Here is a 24,391-nt window from a genome sequence, read left to right on the forward strand (position 1 = left end):
GAAATAAATGTAAGTAAGCTAAAGTAGATGTGTTAGAAGTTTGGATGGTAGCTAACTGCTGAAGACCGATTTTGACTTAAAGTATAAAATTCATTTTCTGTATTATTCGTATTGCTTAAAAGGTAGGTTTATTCATCAGTCGTTAATTTAACAATTGTAAAATTATTAATACGAATTTTACATTATTTTGCCCTTTCCCCAAGCATTAATATTGTGTGTTATTTTATGTGTATATAGTATGTGTATATATTTGCTGATATAGAAACTTTTGATTAATCATTAAAATGGTCATCAACCTTTGAATAATTTACATTTATTTCTTGAGAAACAAATTTGATATTTCGGTTCCAAATTTTATTCTCTTTAGTAATATTCATGTTTTCGTAATTGGACATTTGCGCTTGCTACTTCTCGATTCTAATAACTTCTTATAAAATTCATTATTCCTATTATTTTTTATACATCCTGTGAGAAAGAAATTAGCTTAATGACATTTGCATTTTTATGCTCTATCAATTCTTCGAATATTGAATATTATACCAAATTGTTGTAATTTTTATTGAAAAACTTTTAACGAAAGCATAAACCCATCTGTATACACTTGTTTCTAAACTGATTGCAAAGCACGATATTTCTGAGTTCTAAGGAGCGATTAAACAGCCGTCTGCGATTAAACATTTTCGTTAATTGCAACATTTGATCTTCCTGTTTATAATATAGCAGTAACAGATTGCCCTTGAAGAAACTGAATACTCATTCAAGGTTTTCTATAAGTTTTTCCGTCATTTGTGTCAGTTCCGTATCAAAATAGAGTTTTTATTCCGTTACTTATAAAAAAAAATGTAAACAGTTGAGTCAATTATCGTGCTGAGGTTGATTTTCTTATTTGTTTTTAAAAATTTGAGTTAATATTTTTCAGTTTTTTTTTTTTTTTTTAAATTAATGGGCTTGGCACATCCATTTTTTTTAGTTCGATAAAAATGCATTTCAGTCTTTTCTATAAATATTTATTAATAAACATGCATCACTATAAAAATGTAAATATGTTCTCTTTTACTTCATAATTTTACTTTAAATGTAAATTTACAGATATCGACTGTATCCATAATGACTTAAAAAAAAAAAAAGGTATCTTAATTTCTATCTTTTAAATGTCTGGTTAGCTTAATGGTTATAAAAAAAAAAAGGTTTAAAGATTGCTCATTTTTCAGCTTGATAACCGTAATCCCCACATTTCATTTCGTATTAATAATGAGCTTTGTTTTGTAACTTGTATGGTTTCGCTAATGATGATTAAGGAAAATGAGACTATCCTTTTCTTGTATTCCGCATTCCTTTACATCTCTTCATTCAGGACTTAAGTAGTTACTACTACCGAATTTTTTTAAAAAAAATTTTGTTGTTGTTTGGAAGAAAACAGACAAGTGGGGATTCTGGCAATAGCAATAACGTACATGAAAAGGCATGAATGTACTATGATTATAAAATCTTTGTTTTAAAAGTACAGGTACCCCGTCAAACCAGCGTATCGTATTTACTATTTGTATTAAGCGTCTCTGTTAGTTAAAATTAACCATAAATTAATCATAAGTCTTCACTGTTATAACATTAATTGGTGTCGCTAAAAGTGACTGTTTATTGAAGTGTGATTGCAGTGTGTATATATGATATGACATTAACAATGGCGATTCCTGCACTGAAGCATTGGGGATACTGTAAACTTTGCTACATTGCACACTGATACATTTCGGCATAACTTTAATTTTGTTTTATCTAATTAATTTAATAATTAATTAATTTTGTTTTATCTAATTAATTAGAACTATTTTATAAGTAGACAATAAGGATTTTAAACTAAAAAAGATAATTTTTAACTTAATGCAGGTGGAATTAAAACATAAACTGTAAGTTATTTCTAATTTTTAATTGAAACATAAATTTTAAAATGTTTCTGATAATTTTTCTTAGCATCATTACAATAGCGAAGTGATGGCTAGAGGCGCCCGAAGTGATATATAATTATTTGACCCTTATCATTAACAGTTATTTCATAAGAGTAAATAGGGCCGAAGGCATGATTTTATTTTATTTTTTATCCTTTTATGATATTTGACTCTGAAAAGTGGCATAAATGCACCCATGTTTTGTTTCCATGGCGCTGCTTAAGACTGCTGCCCGGAGCATGTATACCTTCTTGTCTCTTCCCCCGTCGCAACGCCACTGCTCCCTGACCCTCGTTTATAAAGATAAAAAAATTGTCAAAGTATAAAATTGAATTAAAAAATTCAATAAATACATTTATAGAGATGTTGTTTTCGCATTTACTTATAAAGGAACTAGTTCGACATTTTTAATTTTTTATGATTAATAATGCTTATTTTTTATTTATCTTCAAACTTCTGACTCGCGAAAAACAAATTTTGCAGAAGAAAAATGTTTACAACTTCACTTTCAATGTTTGTATAAGTGAAGTATCTTCTTCGGCACTGCAGCCTAGAACAGACCATGACCGGCCGGATCAGCTTACGACATTGCTGCCTATCCAGGGTCTCGGATTTCCAATTTCTGGCACCTAGCAGGTTGAAGTCTTTTTCAACATTGTCCAGCCATTTAAAGGGGAGGGGAAAGGCGATCTCTTTTTCTGACAACTGTAGACTTACTAGTTCCCTTTTTTGCTGGGTCGCAGTCCTCTAATCTTTGTAAGTTTCCGAACCACCTGATAAAATAGGGAAGAGAAGAATGTGCTGTCGAAAAACAGTATTTTCTTCCTTTCACAAGAGTGGGGAGAATACATTTTGGGAGTGCACATGCGCTGCTACAGAAATCGATATTGTTTGGAATCGGAACATTCTTCAGCAAAAATTTTCTCTGTACAAAATAAAGTTTTTTTTTCTTTCTATTTTCTGCATTTGCCCAGAAGATTCAAAACTAAAAGAAATGGTACGATTGTTTATGCATTTAGATATCACATACAAAATTAAACAAATCATTGATTATATATTTATACAGTGACGAAAATTGAGGGTACTTCAATTCCGCAGTGTCTATGCACTGACTACATCTGGATGCTATCGTGCCTTGTTTTCCATGTAAAACTGTCGTCTCCAACAAGATAAAAGCATGAAATAACGCAATGTTACAATAGATATTTTTTTAGACTAACACTGAAGAGAAAAGTGAAAGCAGATTATAGCATGCTACTACACATTAAATGTTTTCTGTTAAATCATCACATTACAAGGTAATTCAACATGTATTGTGACGTTTCCAGAATTGCGTATTGTGGAATCGAATCTCGCTTGAATTTTCCTCTTCAGCCCTCGGGTTATTTACTTCATTGCATTTTTTGAAGATTTAAAATAATTATTTTCAATGTTTCTTTTGATTTTCTTTAACTTGAGACTGCAGTGGCTGTTTGGATTTGCAAGACCAGATTCTAATGAAGACCCGACATGTACGAGAATTTGATGCATATTAAATCCACTTCAGTTCACGTTTCCTCCTGATTGCATGGTTTGGAAGTTCGTAATGCTGAGATGTCGTCTTCATCATCTGATTATTGTCAAAAATCGGGGCATTTGTCTGAAATATATTTCAAACAGTTGCAAAATGGGAGTTGTTGAAATTTAATTTTTTATTTAAAATACATACTTGTCTCATATGTATCTTTTTGGAATCCCAAGTTAAAATGTTTCGTAATACCTGTCTAAAATCAATCACTTTTAGAAGTGAAATGTATGCAGAGTTTTTCAACATCTGTGGAGTCAATAAATAGTTATCCATCAGCGATACTTATATCTGCATAATTGTAGAACAGACTGCTAATGTTTAAGTTGTAGGATAATTTTCATATGCAAGTTTCAAAATGAGAGCTTTAAAATATTTGCTTTCAATTATTTTAAGATTTATATATCTATGAAATGTTTTATGTCATCGTCAAAATAATATACATTTAAATATCTATCAATCTTTTATTTTTTTAATTAAGCGCATAATTATTCATTGATTATAAAGGATCGTTTATAGTCACAAAAATTATAAAATATAATTCAGTAGATATTGTGACAGTTTTGAAAGATGAAAATCACATTTTCCTTCTTCGTAAAGCCTTTGGTCGAGAATGACGCGGCATACGAGCTGGTGCCGATGTCACCCGTATTCAGTCACACTCGACTTCCGAGACCGTGGTGGCCTAATGGTAAGGTCCTAAATTTCGAAAACCACTTCCTCGAAAGATTCAACGTGTATGCGGGCCTAGTACATGTTAAATTTTGCGTCATAGGACAAACATCCTCCCTTGTATGGAGAGGGGGATGCCAGGTCTGATGTTATCCTTGTCATCTGAAGGGGGTTCAAAATTACGACTTCCGTCACCAAGTAGCCTTAGAATTACTTTCAGATAGAATGATAGTATAACTAAATTAAACTAATCAAATTCGATCTGCTAGTGCGAAGGGTTAAACTGAATGTCTTTGTGGACAATAAATTAATTTTACTTGGAAGTTTTCTGACATGGACTTTTTTTTATTATAATTAAAATCTTGGTTTTTCTAATTCAGAGTTTCAGATGTGTAACTTGAAATACATTTGCAATGCTATGCAATATTATATCGCATTTACGTTTCCGTCGTTTACAGCACTTTTTCTTGGCCCTCTCCGATATTAGTTTAGTGATAATTATTGTAAATGGTTTCCCGCGGTTTGCATTTTCACCCAGTTTACACCATAATTCTTCTAGTCTTTGAAATGTATAAAAGAGGGGCAATACTGTATATTATATTTACGTAGTTTCATCGATATTTGTATATAATGTAATAAATTCATTTATCCGCGTTTTTAAAAATTATTTTCTACATTCTTGAATTCAAAATTCTTTTTTAACTTCTGAGATGAGTGGGCATCTGACTTTTTCGCACTTTACTTCGAGTCTAATTTTTGTAACTTTAACTGCCCAACGCTGTGCTGCAATATCACATGAGAAACTTTAAAAATAAAACTTATAAAAAAAAAAGGCTTGTCAAGCCAGATTTAGGGAAATTTCATTTTGAAATTTAGTAAATTTTGAATTTTTCATACGCCTTCTTTTTCTGCTTTCTGCCTCGTTGTGGTGAACTTGTCTGTTGAATTTTTAGGCAAGGATTTAACGAACTGTAAAAAAGTTGCTTAAAATTGAACATTACCGAATTATAAAGAAAAATAAAACTAATTTAACGAGAACACTTCTCACATACGCATTTACCTAAAGTAATGTTTCATATATAAATAAATATTTGACCTCGAGAGTTGAACATGGAGGGGATGGGAAAGGACATCTTTCATGTGAGGTGTGAAACATTTCCGACAAATGTTTTTGATTTCATCTGCATTGTGTACTAAGTTAAGTACATAACACATTTTTTAAAGATATTTTCCGATAAAGCCGGAAATTTGCTCTTTATCTGCTGATTAGAGTCTATCTAGTTTTTTTTGAACACAGGTCATAATCCATCACTTGTCTGTTGGTGTTTAGTATTGATTAATATAAGATAATCTAAGATTAGCTTCTGTGTTGATTCTACAGTAATCATCTTAAAAACCATATTTTATGTAAATTTAATTGATAATTAAATTTATGTAGTTTTTATCCCGTGGTCGGAAATTATTAGCTTTTATTATTTATTTATCAAATTAGTACACTACAAATACTGATTCTATTTACAGAGTGCATTAATCAAAACACACTAGGAACATTAGCAACAAAGTAAATTAAAACACAAATAAAAATCAAACATACTTTTGATTCACCCCGGGTAGATAACGGGTAGATATTTCTAATTTATTTAAAATTTAAGAACAAGCTTGGCTTAAAAATTTTCAGAACATTTTTTGATCCCATATTGAATAATTAAAGTACTGTAAACCATCAATAATCTAGTTCCTCTTATAGTCTGGCATTTTTAGCTAAGCTGACTGGGGAGTATTAAAGGGGGAGGGGAGTCGTTGCAATCGCATGTTAGTGAATGCGGAATGTAAACAATGAGCTCTGCTCTTATTTTGAATTATACTTTGTAGTATTTATTATATATAGCATAATTTTCTGTATAATTTGCACGATAAACACAAGTTTTTTACTAAAATGCGATTTTTTAAAATAAACTTTCTCTAATTTTGCAGTCCTGTGGCCTGGTATTTGCTGGATTATATAGAATTCCTTTGAATCGGTAGAAATTTTTAAAATAACTTCATAAGGTTTGTATATAAAACGCACATATATTTATTTATATGTACAAGGATTTCTGTATCTCAGTTTTCGTAAATGCCACGATAGCCGCGTAACTGAGTCGCGACCTCATGACTGCAGATTTATGTGTTCGAAACCCGATCCCAATAAAGATATACCCCATAAACATACCTCGTGCTTATTAAAGATGTCGAGGATCAAAAACCTTTCCGTTGGTATGTAGGAGAAGAATGGAGAGAGAGGTTCAGCTGTGTTTCTCTTGGCATCTGACCGTGATTCAAAATTGCGAGAATCTTTTGGCCGGAATATCGCTCATGACAGTTTAAGAGCATTTTAAGTAAACTTATTCAAAAGATATTTCGATTGTGAGTCTATCTTTCTAAATTGCACTTAACACAGGTATCGTAATTTCTCATATGGGTTTTTATATTATTTTAGAAATTTTAAAGCAATAATTTTGTCTTAAAGCTGCTCTCTTAAATTTTAATTGAATATTTTTAATTAAAAAATATATTGTTTTCTCTCTTCGCGAAAAATTTTTCCCTACAAAATCTGCTTATTTGATTTGATGTGTTATCATTAAGATCTGTCTTAAATCCAATGAGACCTCCTTCAGAATATTGTGCTGCTAAGAATGGCGGTAAGTTAAGTGCATTTTTGTTGTGAAATGTTGTACATTTCTCATTAAATGCATTTGTGTCAAAGACTAGATGTGATGTGTATTTTGGTTTCGATGTTTGATAAAATTTAATTGAAATTTTTTTTAATAGCCTAGTGATTGAAAAACAAACCCGATTATTTGGAAACTTCGTTGACATTCTTCATGTATAGTCGGTCTCTTTTTTTTCTTGGTACTCTCTGTCAAATATATGCTTAATAGAAAAGTTTATTAGAAGCATATAAAATTGACTACTTTAAAACTTCTACTTCTAGAATTACCTAAACGTCAGGAAAATTAGATTCCGTAAAAGGAATTCATTTTTTTGGGGGGTGGGTGGGTGGGGGAGGGAAGAGAATCATAACAGCGATCTTATCGGGTAACGACTTTTGAGATTTTTTTCTTTTAATTGAAGTTTTGTTGTATGGTAAAATAAATGTCTTTCGGAAAATCGATTTTTTTTTTTTTTTTTTTTTTTTTTTTAAAGAAAAAGCATGTTTTTGTAAGTGAATTGCGAAATATTCTAGTTACAAGAATTTTTTGAAAGGTAGAAAATGTTTAAAATATGACGGTCAAAACGAAATTGTAAGAACGTGTGGCGCTGATAGAGAATGCTCTTAAGTAGTTTGAAATTTTAATCGCATTTAGAATGCATTTTTAAGTTTGTGAATACTTTAGAATTTTTTTCCTTATGATATTCATCGTGGTTTAATTTCCTTATGGTATTATTTTCAATGATCTCATAATTTTTTGACTTTGTTTTGAAGTCCACATTTTTTTAAAAAAAATTTCTATTATAGGATCTTGCGACCAATTTGTTCCCAAATTTACCTCCAGATTGCGCCTCTCATATATATCATTTATTAGAATTAATCGATTAACTGTTATTTACGTACTGAAAATAAAATATTTTCGTTGGGGACACTCAACCATACGAAATTTTAGGACTAGTCTATCGGGTTTCAGTGTTAGGGAAACAAGCACATCAGTATAAATAGGAATTCATTTCTGCGAACGTGAAAGAAATCAAATTAAATGAAAGCATGTAAAACTATTGGTGTATGATAACCAAATACATTTCAGAAAATGGTAAAAGAAAGACGCTTTATAAAATCTAGATAAATGTAAGAAGAAAATATATTTGTAATGATATTTACATTACAGATTTCATTTTATCCTAATTTAATAATTTAAGTAATTGTACTAATTTATTTTATATCCTAATTAATTTCCTGTTTTTTTTTAACCTTTATTATACGTTTGTGTATTAGTTTTTTCCTATAATGTTCTCTTATTTCTTAATACCCGACATCCTTCTTATTTCCTGATCCTTTTCACGTTTCCAACGAAGGGATAAAATTCTTTAATGCTTATGCCATACCTTCCAACGATACTTAAGATTCTCTTTTCTAAATCGACACGTGTCAAAGAAGTCCCTATCAGAATATCTTAGTAAAAGCACGAAAGGAAAAATTTCTCACACTTTGCTGTTTTGTTTTGGTACGAACAGACGCAGTTTCATCTGTCCTGCCCGTGTGCAAAAATTCCATATAAAAATAAAGTGAAGTTTATTCCAAATTCATGTTCCTATCATCCTGCAAAACGATGTCCAAAATTTTGGACTTAAAAACAAAATTTTGGAACCCTAACTTCAAATGCATTGATTAAGTAGACGTTCGAGTTCATGTTTTCTTTAGTATCTGCATTCCTATGTCACTTGCAATTCGTAATAAATTTGCTTCACGGCTGGGATTTGAATTATTATACGACGCCGACGGAATTATATTTATAAGAAGGGCTGTTTAGCTTTCTTCGTCTATTTTTTTTTTTTTTTTGTCATATTCTACTGAGATTCGACGTTGTTATGACAACTGTTTTGTCTCTACAGTTTTTTCATTTTGATCGCCATGTATTTAGCTTGTAATATAGTAGAAAATATGCATTACTTTATTCATTAAACAGCATGACCCCGGAAAATTCAGGATGGTTATTCGATATTCATTATAAGAACTACTGCATTGGCAGAATCCTTTAGTGTGTAGTGTGGTGCTTTTGGGCTGACGCTGTACTCGTCATTTTACTACACGCTCTGTAAACTTTCGTATAATTTCAAAACAGATTACTAGTCAGACAAAAGAATTTACACTTTTCCCAGATGTTTAATTAAAATTATAAAATTTGGAAGATTGGGATTATACTGGAAAACTGCACCACAATTTAACCCTTTCTAAGGCTGTCGGAAGTATTTTAACACTAAATTATCATTTTTTAGTGAAATTATGTAGGCTGGCGTAAGTTCTCACAAATTTTTACTTCAGATGATACCTAGATGCTTCAGTTTCATATTTCACACAAAACGTCTTGATTTGTTACTTAGTTATTTATTAACCAAATTAATACATTCAATTTATCTAATAAGCTAAATGAATCACTTTTCTTAAGCAATCTCAATCCTAAAAATATTTCATTGTACCGTGACTAGAAAAAGAATGACCTTTCAAATGATTAAAAAACGTAACAAAGGAAATATTAAAAAGAGCTTTGTTAATGCACTATAAACTAGATTTTTTTTAGGTGTCTACTTTTTAGTTATTAATTTTTAATCCATTATTATAATATTAGTATATCTTAAAATTAATTTTTCTCAAATTTACATTCTCGAAGGCGTTGAAATTTTAAAACATTTTATTGATATTTACGAAGTGGTTGTTTTAAATTGAATTTATCTATTGCCATTTGATAAATTTGGCAGTGCTTTAGATCAAGATATTTTCACTCTTTTATTAATAAAAAATTAACTATGTGGCTAATTGTCATGAAACTTTTGCCCAAACCTTTCTTGTCCTTTATAGTATTTTTGAAAAATATTGGAGAAAATCATGTAAGTTGTTTGGATTTTTATAACTCAAAGGCTATTTGCAAATTTTCACTTGTATGTTGTATTATGCTTTATGTTGTGTTATTTATATACAGGGTGTCCATAATCAAAGTTAAAATGCTTTAAATTACAAATAACTGGCCAGAGTGACCTGAAATCTAGAAAACTTGTGAAGGAATCTGATTTTGTTTGGTGAAGGAAAAGGATCTCTTCAAAAATTTGTCTAGCGTTGTGAGGGTTATTATAAAGCCTATTTAAATGGAAAGATTGCTTTCCAGAGAAATGCTCATACGAGCCCTTCAAACATGGGAATGTTGTCGGTCAAAGGACGATCTTAGGCGAAACTTTTATTATAAGAAAAAACAGTATACGAAAACAGCAATACTCTTAATAGCACTCTGAAAAGAAAGAAAGTCACCAAAGAAACATTTACTACTGACCCTAGAAATGGTTATAATATTCTGTCCACCGATTTTGAAGTATTTTTTTTTTTCCCTTCACCAAACGAAACCGAGTAACTTCAAATGTACTCGGATCAAATTTCGGGTCATTTTAACAAATGACTAATTATAGACTTATAAAAAAATATATAATTTTAATTATGCACGCCTTGCATTTTGATTTTTTTTTTTTTTTTTGTCGAATAAGGTTTATGAGTGGAAAAAAGTTATGGAAAAACCTGCTTTGTTTTTTTAATATTTCGAATCTGCATCAGCTGACATCTTCAGTGAAATACAGTGGACTCATATAATGCGCTTCATGTAATGTGACGCCGAAAATATTGCTACTACTTTTTCTCTCTTATATCCAATGGTAGATTTAGGGATTGTGCTGATCTAGGAAATGCACATTTCGAGACCCTTCTATGAATTTCTAGTGAATTTTGTTTCGCATTTCAACATATTTTCACCTTAATTTACATGTTTATAACTTATTTTTCGTTATTGAAATAAAAGCAAAACTGTAGAAATATGCTTTTATTTTTTAATATGTATTTGGAAAAAAATGACTAAGATAATAACCCTAATTTCTAGGTAATGATTTCCTGATGATACAGATGAAAGCATTTCATTATTATGATAAATAAAAACGAAATAATAAATTTTGTTTAAAGTTAACATAACAAAATGTTTGCAGAAACTGTCAAATGGAATGTAAAAAATAATTAATGAACTATTAACCCTTTGTCCTCGAAAGATGATTATTTCTCACCACATGATTTAATGCCGCAACTCAAGAGGTGACTCGCTCACCACTTTGTTTGGGATGGAAATTTGATGCGCGATAATAACTATTATTTCTTTTTAAAAATTGAGCATATATTTGAAATATCGCAAGATAAATAAAGTGTGTGAATATAAAAGTTTTATACGCTAAATTGTGTGTATAATCATTTTAAATTAGAGGTAAGAAATTCACTTAAGAGCGCTCGCTACAAAACGTCTCGAGTTGCTGGTTCGTCGGCACGAAAATGGCCTCGAAGCCAAGGGATTAAAATTCTAATACATTATAATTAATTAATTGTATTTTATTAAATCATTTTAATGATTCATTGAGAGAACACACAATATAGTTCTTATGTTTTAAAATTAAAAAAATTTGTATTTTTTACAAATTTTATTTATTTGAAAATCAGGCTAGTAGTATTTTTTGAAAGATTTGGTTGCAAGTCCCTCCCTCCCTCCGTCCGTTCCTTTCCCTTCCTCAACTCAGCGAGAGAATACACAAGTAAGCAGCCCTTTGATAACAGCTCTGTATGACATGTAGGATAAATCGAACATTTTCACGGATATATTTTTTTTAATTAATTTTATTATTTTTTGAAAAGCAACTGTTTGCAATTACTTGTTTGGTTATAATTGAACATTGAAGTTTAAAAATAACATCTCATTAGTATATTGCGAAGTTGCAAATTAGAGACGCTGTATCAACTTGTATAAATTCTTCTGACAATGCATGTCTCGTGTAACGCGATGTGGAATGTATCCCTCACGCTGTAGGAGAATCCATCTTTTTCTGTAAATATTTTATTTATCTCGCTAATGCGTTCATAACTTCATACATAACTGCTTCAACATATTATTTTGTTACTACAGTGTTGTTTAATTTTTAAAAATTAATTTTTTTGTATGCTTTTGTGTATGTAAGGCTTTTCAATGACGAGATATTTTACAATTATTATTTTCCTTTGTGTCAACTGTAAATGATATAACATGCGCATCAGTATGCGTATGATATAACATGTGTAAAAATATCTCTGTTCAGGAAGGAACGTGATAAGTTAGCTTTACTTCATTATCGCGTAGAAATTTCTTCTTTTTCTGCATGTATTCCATTTTGTGACGCTAATGAAATTTGACACTAATTTTTCTCACCTGGCTTCGTCGGCTGACTTATCCTCCCGCCTTTCCCAATGATGAGGAAGAAATTCTTTTTAATATCATCATGTTACACTGCTTTCTTATGTGACAATCTTTGTGTGTGTTTTCATTTACTGCGATTTTAGAATTGCCTGATAATAGATTAGCAAACATAAATTTATGTGAATAAACAAAATATTTTAACACATTGCGAACAAATCACAAGTTTACTTATGTATATTAAAAGAAAGAATAAAAAGGGGTGGGTGGGAAATCCGCGGAAAAACAAATTATATCGTGATCTGTGTCATGTATTCCAAATTTTTCATATGTTGAATTATATTAAAGAAAAAATTTAGTCTTAGATTGAAAATTATCCAATTTCTAATCAGTAGGTAAAGTTTAGTTTAAATCGGGATATAACTTTGTTGCCGTTTTAAGTTTGTAAAATATATGCTATATTCAATGACTGTTTGTATCGATAATTGTCGCTTCAACTGGGGTTATACAGTACTTTTCTTAAAAATGAAAAAAAAAAGTTAGCTCAAAATTTATTCCGGTCATTTTGTATATGTATGCTGCTTTTTTTTTTTTTTTTTTTTTTTTTTTATCATTTTCAAAAGTAAAGAAATTTACATGCTGATAAAAGAGCGTACTCCTTCATTCCTCTGCAAAAAGTTGAAACATGGCCAAATATCTCGCTCTAGCGAATGCAGGATATTTTTCAAATGATTTAGTGATTTCTATTTTTATATTGTAATTACTCTCTTGCAGTACCTCGAATTTTGCAGCCGATGTCTAATAATAATCTTTCATTCAAGCCCGTTGCCACCGAACTCGACCCATTTTGCTTTTTTTATTACCTTCAGAAATGTTTAAACAAAAATGTGTAAAAAATGAATAAAAAAGGTTTGGAAATTTTAGTTGTTGTAAGAAAAGAATTTTTGATAAATGCTGTGCACTGAGATTTTTTTCACATAATCTGAAATTAATTCGGATACTTTTATAAGAATAAAGATATTTAATTTTAATTAATGTTGCGATTCAAATCAAAGTATTAAAAAAAATGGTTAACTGAAAAGTTTGGAAAATCTGAAATAACTGTCTCGAGTTCCCTAGCTATATTCGCCTGTAATGGGTGTTTATACGAAGCGCGTACATTCGGTGGTCCACAATCTTTGAGATCTAGCAAATTATTCTTTCTGATCCTTCTATAAAAGTGACTTTCACTTTAATTTTGATGTTATCTGTAAGGAAAATTTATCAAGCTGTTTTCACTTAGGAGTATATCCTTCCTAAACCATTATGAATATTTCTGTGATCTATAGCTTAAGATTTTGAAATGATTTTTCCCAGAAATGTTTAACTAGTACTATTATAAATGACTGATATTATTATTGGTAAAATAATTATATATATTATGCAAATTCTTCTTTTGTTGAACGCTCATAGTTGTGAATAGCGCGCCTCGACCTAAATTGGACCTTGCACTAAAACATTATAAAATATTAATGCCAACGTTATCAAATATTATTCGTATAAAAAATTGTGTGAAATTTTGTTCTAATTAATAATATGTATTTTATATGGTATAATTCGATATATATTTGTTAACTTTAACATAATCCTTTGTCGGATTGTTAATACGTTTCATTATTTTTTTTTTTATTTTACAAATTTACGTTTTATTTCCCAAACTTGAAGTCGGTATAGATATTAACACTTTGTGTTGTTTCCCCTTCTATCTAATTAGATCACATCTGCTTTAGAAATGTATTGTATTGATTCTTCTAAAATTAATGTAACGTTTCAATTCTTATTTTGTGTATTTCATAAAATGGCCTCAGAAAAGAGTAATTATATAATAATATGTCTGAAATAAAAATTCTTTTTCCTGAAATAGAGAAATTAAGTTTATTTTGCAGTATTTTACATTAAAAAGTTGCTTACATTTTCATTTAAATTGTCAAAACTTTGCCATTATTTTATCCAAACTCATTGCTTTCAGTAAAATATTTGAGTATACTTTAATTTTACTGTTGGCTCTTTGAATTCCTATGAATGACACCTTAAAAGAAGATCTTCCAATTTTGAGAAATTCTTTTCTTTAAAAATGACCCGTTATCAAAAGCATTTTTCATTTCAAACCAGCATAAAAGAAATGTAGATTCTCCTCCTTTTTATGATTTTGAAAAAGAGCGGATGGAAAATTTTGATCCTCTAGATTTTAACAATTTTTTCAAGAAATGAATAAAACCCCATCTTTTTGTTAGAGTTCTAGAAAGAAAGGTAACCAAAAAGTCTTTGGGATTTAAGTGATATGAAACTGAAAGGCCTGAACTTTAAAACCTGAACACTTTCACATCTTTTGAAACATTTTTTCGCGCATTAACCCATTTGCTCATAGAATAACTGGATGCATAATTATTCACTGTTGCATCGTCTCTTATGGTGCCCGAGATTGAGCTATCCTAATATAAAGGGTTAACTATAATACATATAATTTTTAAAACGCTTTACAATGAAACTTGGTTAATTCGAACATTTTTATTGGAATCTCTCAATAATTCGAATTTTTCTCAATTCCCTTGAAATTCTATGGACATAATGTTGAAATATCATTCATAAATCTAATTTTTTTTGGTTAATTCGAAATCAAAACAGAAAATTATAAAGCGTTTCCCCCCCCCTTAAATTGTTTTTATTATTAAATGATCTCTAACTTGTGTAACACTGATCATAAGCAAATAATTTTTTGGTGCCCTTAATTCGCGCTTAAGATTTTACTACTGTATAATAAGTTGGATAAATAACTTTATTTATTGAAATAATTTGTTTATTTACTTCTTTTTGTTAAAATATCTTTGTCATTTTTATGTTTAAAAAATGCCGTTTTCTCTTGCTCTATTCAGGCTTAGGTCTAGTTCTTTTTTTTTTCTTTCTTTGAATTTTAGAATGAATCGAATTTTTGTTGTTCCAGCAATTTTGCATTAACTGAATTCCACTGTATATGTATTGTTTTGGATAGTAACAGTTGAAATTGAATAGAGTAACGTATTGATTTTTTGACAATCTGAGAGTGAATTTGATTTGCCGTGTTTGAAAAACTGCATTTTTTTTTTTTTTTTTTTTTTTTTTTTTTTTTACATTTGTAATGAAGTTCAAACAAAAATAACGAGTTCTCGTTTTGCTTCAAAACGGGATGTAAATAAACCTAAAGAAAGTTGATAGACAATTCCATAGTCATTCGTATTCGATATAAAGTATCTGATTAACATTTCGATCGCGAAGTATTAATATCTTCCGTTTAAGGACAATAGAAAGCTCTGCTCGCATTAAAATTATTCCCATCTTTTCTTCAGAAACATTTTCAAAATTATTTTTGGCCCTTTTAACGGCCATTAAAATTGCATGCACGCACGTCCAGCAGGATTTAACGGTCGTCAGAAGTTCTCTACAAGTGATCAATATTTTAGTGGGAAGTGGCAGAATTCTCACGATTCGTTGCATGGTTGCGTTGACCATACGCCCTTTTATTCACCATTTTGCCCTTTAGATTTTTCCTCTACAAATTTTAGGCTTTTTTTTTTTAAATTTCCAAACTTTTTGTCATTATTTGAAATTAAACAGTTACATTTAATATCGGCCGAATATTTTTTATAAATGTTTTAGTGAATTTTTTCCTAATTGAACGATATTTTTTATCTTATCTATTTTAATTATTGTGATTTTGTCCTATTAACTATTTGTCCTATTAATAAGTAAACTATTTGTGACATTTATCTTGTCTTTACTTCATATATATTGTTTATGAAATTGATGGAACTTTAATGTACTCGCATGTTATTTCAGTCGTATTACAAATAGATATTTTTTAAATGCGAACAATAAACTCCAACATTTCCGTATATAGCGTTTTTGCTGCATAATTGGATATTTGCTTCATGATTTTTTTTTTTTTGTTAGTTAACATCTAAAAATACCATCAAGGCGCAAGAGCTCCATCTCTTCTCAATCTACTGGTCATGATTAAACAATTAGCAAAAACTCCATATTTTTATGAAAGGAATGAAAAGTGTGTTTCAGCGAATCAAATCAAACTATATTTTTAGATTTACGAATTTGTTTTACGTTTACCTTATTATTACTTGCATTACCTTACAAATTTTTTAGAGGTGGGTGATGATATGAGGGTACGTAGAATGACTTTTTGCTTACTTTTTTCTATATTGCATACTACGGATTTAAAAAAAAAAAAAAAAATCTGTTTAGTTAAGCTGTATATGGGAGATATTAGCTGGTTTAGATTTGCATTTTGATGGTCTTTGTTAAGTCGTTGTTACCCAAACATATTGCTAACTTCTCAAAATGCATATCCATTGCATTTTTTAAAAATTCTTATGAACTTATGAAATGCGATAATATATAAATACCGGTTACGAAAGATTGGGCTTTATTGTCTACGCGCTATAAACATGTTATGACGGTGCTAATACATTTTCGATTGGATTCCTTCAATTTATCGATATTTTTATGTATATATTGTTTTTCATTAATAAAATGTTTGCTTTTTGTTGGTGAATACAGCCCGCTAATAATGTTTCATATATGTACGCGTAGTGTCTCTCTATGGTTTCTGTGGTTCCTGCCACAAATATGAAATGGGGGAATCTCATTCTTCACTTGATTTGTTTTCTATAGAAAGCAACATTGTGGTTCTTAAATAATTTCTTATTGTTAGCTTAAAAAAAATATGTTTGGAAAAACCACTTTTTTTTTTTTTTTTTTTTGTCTTTGTGGATCTATAGTAGTTTATTATTTTTAGCTTTATAAAAGTGTTTTAAAAACTATGTTATCAAAATTGTTAAAAAAAAAAAAAAAAAAAACCCTTAAAATTGTTTTTAAAATAGAATAACCTCGATTGTTATTTTAACTTGGATTTTTTTTCTAAGTATAGGCAACTATTCTCTATCGACTATCTCTGACTAGATTGCATTGTTTGAGGATTTGAGAATAAATTTGGCTAAATATCATAATCTTGGAGCAGTTTCCAATCTACACATAGAATTGTGCGATGTTAGGTCTTCGGCATACGTCAGGATGGTCGACCTTAGAGACATTAAGACTAATGTTGAGAATATATATATATTTCGGTGTTATATAAAATGAGAGAGGGAGAGAAATGTTTGAAGAAATTGAGGCAATTATGAATTCTTGCTGATGGTATCATTTTCAAAGTTGCCTGCTTTATGAAAATTTTTGAAATTTCTGGAAGATTGAGTTTTTTTAATAGTTTAAATAAGTTCTTTTTTCTCTCTTTTAAACAAATTATCTTTTAAGGCTTGGAACGCTATTTCTGGTACTGATTATTACTATTGTGAAGCAAATGTAAATGAGAAACTCCGTTCTTTAGACTGCCATTTGATTGAATTGACTGTGCATAGTATTAATTGTTTTAAGAGGAATTTTTGATTATGTGTCTTAACAGAAAATGGCATTTTCTAATTGCAATGTTAATTTTCATAAAATTCAAATTTATATCGATAATTATATAGTTTATAATTTTCTGTAATTGTATATAATTTTGCTGTTCTGTCGTACTCTGCCAAAAAAGGAATCTAAAAATTCAGAACTTGAGTCAAATAAAGAGAAATAGAATGAAGGCAAATTTAGAATTTTAATTCACGAAAGTCTTTTTACGAAATTTTTTCTGCTCCGTAATAATTTGTACCTTCTTTGGGGGAGTACTGAATTTTTGTGCGTATTTCGGGAGCCGTTTTGTCGTGATGCGGCAGCGTCTGACGTCAGGGGGGTGAGCGATCGATCGTTTGGGAGGCAGTGGTAAGCAGAGGCCATGGAGCACTCGGAGGAGGAGGAAGCCCCAGCACGGCGCCCTTTGTCCCTCGAATGTCCTCCACGATATCAGGATTATCTCCATATCACTGCTTTTGAACATGGTTTGCATTATTTTCCCTATTATTTCTAAGGATCGGATAATCGGCTTTCCGAATAATCGATGTCAATGTTTAACCCTTTATGACCCATATTGTGGATTGTTACTTGTTGCCTCTTCCATCCTCTGCTTTTCAGCATCTTCCAATTCAGCAGTGGAGATGATCGAATTCTTATAGATATTTGATCATTTCCCTGTTCGCGTTTATTTTTAGAAACTTTTCCTTTCTTAAATTTCATCTTAATCTAGTGTTTTCTGAAACTTCGTATTCGATATTTTTATTGCTATCATCCTTATTATTATTGCATATGTTGACTGATTTATAATATTTTAAATAATATCATCGTTTAGAAATTACCTGATTTTTAACTTATGCTGGCTATTGTCATCTTTACCTTGTTCCGCATTTTTTTCCCTGCTATATTACTTTCAAAGCCTGCTATATTACGTTGTATTAGCATTTATTCAGTCTTTAATTTTTACAATCGCTTTTTTTGTTACACTTCCCTTATTCCAAAATTCCGTTTACTTGGGTAAATTATTGCCCTACTTTCGCTCACTCGTCCCCCCCTCACTTTTTTTAAAAATAAAACTTCTAAAATGAATAATATTTTTTATGGCAGTGAAAATAAATTTTATAGTATTTGGTTTATCGCAATTTGTTCTGGGTCTCTTAAAATTGCCAAACAATAATTAATATTAAAAATTGTCGTTTAAAATTAATTTCATATTGTAAAATTTTAATTTCTAGTGATATCTTAGATTTTTTATTGCAATAATGTTTTTCAAAATATAACAAATTAATGATTTTTAAAAAATATTTTTTATTATTAGTAGTGCCTTTTAGTAAGGCGTGTTTTTTAAATACTTCGGCTGAAAAATAGTAATAAAAAATGATTGTGTAAAAAAAGGGGGGGGAGGGGGGAGGTATATCTTAAGTTGAGTGTGGAAACTTTTAACGGTATATTGAAAATATAATAATTTAACATATTCGTCAGTTTTTAATATAACCATTAATCTCTTTTTTTATTTTTTTTATTATGCTTTATCTCTGTAATATATATTTATAATATATATTATATAATATCTATATATAATATAGATATTATATAATAATATAATCTATATTATGTATCTCTCTATATATAATATAATATAATATTTACTTTATTTATGTTTTTGTCAAAAGTAAAATTGTCATTATCTCTAGTCATCAGTATCCTGTTATTTATATTTTACGTATAATTTTACTCCAAGTACAAAATAGTAATTTGAATATTCTCAATTTCCAACATAAATTCTTGTTGGTTATTATTATACTTTTTGAGCCTGCGATTTTGTAGTAATTGTAACAATATAATCAGTTTTTTGGATGATGAATTTGTTTGAATTCTTAATTAATTTCCGAATAAAAGATGACAACCAAGTTGTACATTTGCCGGCAATTTGAAAGTTTTTTGAAGATAAATAATAGAACCTGTTATTATTAACTACTTTAATCTGTTAATGTTTTTTTAATGTATTTATTAATATTCTTTTAATATTTTTTTTTCTTTCAGATAATTATTTTGAGGCATCTGAAGAGAAAGCCTTTGATGCCACTCCTGACAGTGGAATTCATGAGATAGGTGGTGTCACTGATCCTGAACAAAAGGCCAAACTTGAAGATGAATGGAAAATTGAGTTGGCGAAAGTTAGTTCGTTTCTATTTGTAAACATTTTTTATAAGATCGAAATTGATGAATCTTATTTTTGTTGTTTTTTGAATTAAGAGTATAAAAGCATCTAAAGTTTTTGTTAAATATTTATATGATGGTGATAGGAATTATTGAATTTATAAAACATATAAAAACATATATTTGAATTTCTATAAACATATATACATATTTGAAATTGCTATTTAAAATAACAAAAGCTTATAAAAAAGAAAAGATAAAGATAAAATTATGGATAAAATGATGCTTAGATGTTAGTTGAAGGATTTTTGTTTTATCCGGTTCTTATATACAGCTTTTGTTTGAGTATTAATAAGTAAAGTCTTTATGAAATCAGATGTTATGTAAATGAAGTTTTGATATCTTGTATGTTTTTTAGAAATGCATGATAGATTTGTGGTATTTATCTTGAGAATTGAAAGATGTTTCATTCTTTTAATCTTTAAAAAATGATATTTCCATTCAATCTTTTTAATTTAAAAAAATGATATTTTGGATTATGATAATCAACTGCTTTTTTTATATTGAATAATTTTTTTATAGACGGAAGAAGAAATTGCTACATTGAGACAAGTTCTTTCGGTAAAAGTGAAGTATGCCCAAGATTTGAAACGAAAGCTTGGGATTACTCCATGGAAGGAACTTAAAGACGATGTAGAACAAAGTCTTAGAAATATTCAAGAAACACCAGCGTATGATAATTTTTGCTTATTTTCTTGTTTATTTTCACTGCTTAGTAAAACTGTAAAAATTTACTTATAATATAGAAAAAATAAACATGAGTTAATTACTTCGCCTGGAATTCAGAGTTATGAGAGATTTGTCTTCAGTAGCTCTCCTGCAGTTCAAAAGGAGGAATTTAATAAACCAAGAAAGGTTTTTAAAAAATGAAAGAAAGAAATCTGATTTTAAATGCACATTTAAAAAAGTATGTGGCTTCTCAGCCTTTATACTAATATCAAATTGCTAGTGTTATGAAAATATCTATATATGTTGTATATTAGATTTTCAATGTATGAGCTAGAAATACCTCAAAAATTGGATCATGAAATTTTTGTCTAATCAATTATAATTTACTTTTTACTTCATAGTTTAATGAAATTTATTATGTTGTAATTTAAAAATTTATTTTTTCTTTTTTAATTTTATGCTTTAGTTTGTTTGCACTTTTGTTGGTGGGGGGAATTATAAAACCATCACAAAAATTTTCTATTATAAACAATAATGCAATTATATGTTAAGTCATTTGTAAGTCACTTAAGTTAATTATGTCATTTGTAAATTGCTTAAATTTTATCTTTTAAACATTGTTATATATACGTATTTTATCGAAATTTTAAATCTAGTAGCAATACAGCTAAAGTACAGTATAATATGGTATTTTTTCTTCTAATGTATTAAAAAGACAAGAATTTGAATTTAAAATCGTATAAAACATCTTTTTTAAAGATAATATTCAATCATTTTATACATTAATAAAAGTATATATATTATATTTTTTAAATTATGTACTTTTGATATTTAAGTAAAATCGGCATTCATTGGATTTTAATGCATTGGTGTTCAAAATTTAAGAGATTTGCATAATTTTGTGAATTTTTGAAAAACTAAAGGCTCCATTTTAATGGAATTTGGACATTAATTATATCAATATAAAAACAAATTTTACCATACAACAGTTATAAGACATGCTTATAAATTTAGCTAAGACTTTTTAATGTAGTAATATTCAAAATTCACGTTTCACAATTTAATTTAAAAGGATTTCTAATGTGAAGTATAATTTACCTGCAGCATTATTCATGTCGTTTCAACAGTTTATTAGTTCTTGTTGTAGTCAATGGCACTTTTTCAGTGACATTGATGAGATTATGAGAATCTCAAACTTGTTTTTTTATAAGTTAGGTTTGGAGGTCTATCTTATCAATACCACTTAGTAAATATTTTTATGTTCAAGCTAGTTGTTACATAGATGAACCTCGTGTAAAAGCTCTGTAATCTCTAAAAATGAATAAAAAATCAGGAGCATTCGTAAGAAAAATTATGCTCATCTTTCTGTTAATGGTTAACATAAAAATATTTTCTACAGAAATTGGTAAGAAAAATCTCCAGACCTAACTGTTAAAAAACAAGTTCGTGATTGTCTTAAACTTATGGAGAAATAATAGCGGTTTTCAGAAGGTTGCTCATTTCCATAAATGACAAATATTTATCTTCAGAATTACATGAAAAAAAGATTGATTTAGATTTTAATTCACCTTTTTATTCACAGCTCTCATTTACATGGAAAAAAAACGTGATGCTTCTTTTGCAGTTTTACTAATTTGTTCATTTGGATGCAGCATAGTTATTTCCGTTTTATCTTGTTGTTGTTTAGGCACTTGAGAAATAGAAGTAATGTCATTGTCATAATCCAAACAAAATCCTGGTTTGATTTGATATGTTGACACAGATTTCTTCCTTCCATTAATGAAAATTCTGATAATTTTGTCACTTAGTCTGATGACTGCTTGAGAACCAGTGTAACGTTGTGAGAGTGGTGATTGAACACCATCAACTCTCAGAAACCAATGCGAACAGTTTTTTAATACAATTGGAACAAATATTAAAAAAAAAATCCCCATAAGCAGAAGTTGGTTCTGGTCACAAGGACCTCAATTTATCATGAACATTGATACATATGTTGGATATACAGCAAAATCTGAAGCTCAACCCAAATGCTTAGTGGTACATTTTGTTTTGGATGATGTAATAAAGTAGCCTGTTTCAGAACTTAATTTTTTCAGAAGTTGTAGTGCCCTCAGTGATTCGTAGAACATTTCCAGGTTTGAGGTCAACTTTTTGCTTTGAATGCTTTTTAATCTTTAAGCCTTCCAGAAATTTTACTAAAGGAGTAACTATATGGACAGCTTGTCTAATGAAAGTTCTCTAGCAGTTTTACATGCCAAGAAAACGATGTAACTGTGTGATAGTGGATGGTCTAAGAAATTTTAAAATAGCAATTACTCTGTCTGGTAAAGGTTTTATTCTAATACTACTTACTTGAAATCCTAAAAGTTCTAACGTGTGTACTCCTAATGCTCACTTACAAGAATTTATAGACAGTCCATCCTGATCCAAACGCTCAAAAAGTTATCGCAGATACCGTACATGTTCTTTTTCTGAGGGTGACGAATCAAAATATCGTCGATGAAAGCATGCACAAAATTTAAACCACTCGGAAGTTCTACAAAGCATTGAAAAGTAAAGGCGGTGTTGCATTCTAGTACTTTTATACATTCTAAATGGAGTGGTTATGGCAGTCTTATGAATATCATCTTCGTTAATAGGTATTTGATTATAGGCATTCATTAAATCAATATGTGAACAAAATTTTTTCTGTCATGTAGCTCTGAAGCAAAATCTAAAATATTAGGAATAGAGTATTTATCCTTTTTTTTAAGTTTAGGCACCCCCCCCCCCTCCAACCTGTCCCAATTATTACCATCTGTCTTAAATATTATATGTAAAGGGGATGCATAGTGGCTTTTAGAAGATCTACATAATATGGGCGAAATCAAGCTATGCTGAAATTTTGCTTTGGTCGCTTTTAACCGATCAAGAGATAATCGTCTAGGCTTGGCAAAAATTGTGAAACGGAGGTTTCGATGTAATATTTTACATGTTTGTCTTTAGAAAAAGAAGGAAGTTTAACAATTTCTGGAAATTCTTAAAATATTGTGAAAATGTTTTCGCCTGAAATAAGTTTTACAAAATGAACTTCAGATGAGACATTGAAACAGAAACAGATGAATTAGAAAAGGCTATTGAAATACTCTCGCCAAATTCTAGTCTAATCTCAAAGTCTCTTGCCATATGCATGGATCGCGGCCGATAGTTGCCTTATATTATTCCGTCTCTTTTTCTCCTCAAATGATGCAGGAAGTACACTAACATCAGATCCTATAATGATGAGAAAAGAAATATTTGATGTTCTGTCAATAAATAAGCCACGCGAAACATCAAGCAGCGAGCAGGCGTTCATTTTTATTCTTCGCTTGTCCAGTTTTTTGAAAAATTGCATGAAGGAATATATTTCCTATTGTACCAACATACATTTTACTCCTTAGGACGCGATAATGATTGTTTGGGGGAACCAAAGTGATTCATGTAATCTTGCAAAAAATCGTAATCTTCATCGTAAAATCGTCGATTCGCCTATTAAGTTTTCCCCATTTCTCGAAGAATCCGATTTTCACGGGATGAAGATATGGCCTTAGTTAAAAGTGATACATTTGAAGAGTTCACTTCGAGGATTCGATCAGCGATTTTCGCGGTTTTTTGCGCTGTTATTTGTGTAATGGAAGCCAAAATAATTTGAACAAAAGTTGGCATTTTTTGCAGGAAAAGTTTTTTTTTTTTTTGAAAAGTTTTTTATTTGAAGCAGCTCGACGATTCACAATTCTTAGTAATTTTGAAAATTTTCTATCCCCTAATTCCTTCAGTAGCAATTTTCGAATTTCTTGCTGCGAGAACTCACCGGATCTCTGAAGAAGATGCGTTATAATTGCAGTATATGGATCTACTGCATCAATATTCATGATGATATTTCGTATTATAGCAGCGAC

The 24,391-nt window shown here is 29.6% G+C and overlaps 1 protein-coding gene across 4 annotated transcripts in view; it reads left to right on the forward strand.

The window, feature by feature from the left end:
• LOC129958498 (tumor protein D54-like) overlaps positions 1-24,391 on the forward strand; it is a 41,448-nt gene that overhangs the window by 10,001 nt on the left and 7,056 nt on the right. For 2 of the 4 annotated variants that reach the window (XM_056071015.1, XM_056071016.1), the window contains exons 1-3: positions 17,965-18,073; positions 19,629-19,762; positions 20,328-20,476. In XM_056071015.1, the coding sequence (XP_055926990.1) occupies positions 17,971-18,073; positions 19,629-19,762; positions 20,328-20,476 (386 nt within the window). In that variant the 5' untranslated portion in view covers positions 17,965-17,970. Of the gene's footprint in view, positions 1-17,964; positions 18,074-19,628; positions 19,763-20,327; positions 20,477-24,391 lie in introns of those variants that run through there. The other 2 variants (XM_056071017.1, XM_056071018.1) reach the window with 1 other exon arrangement.

The sequence above is a fragment of the Argiope bruennichi genome, chromosome X1 (genome assembly GCF_947563725.1).
Source record: "Argiope bruennichi chromosome X1, qqArgBrue1.1, whole genome shotgun sequence".
Taxonomy (NCBI): domain Eukaryota; kingdom Metazoa; phylum Arthropoda; class Arachnida; order Araneae; family Araneidae; genus Argiope; species Argiope bruennichi.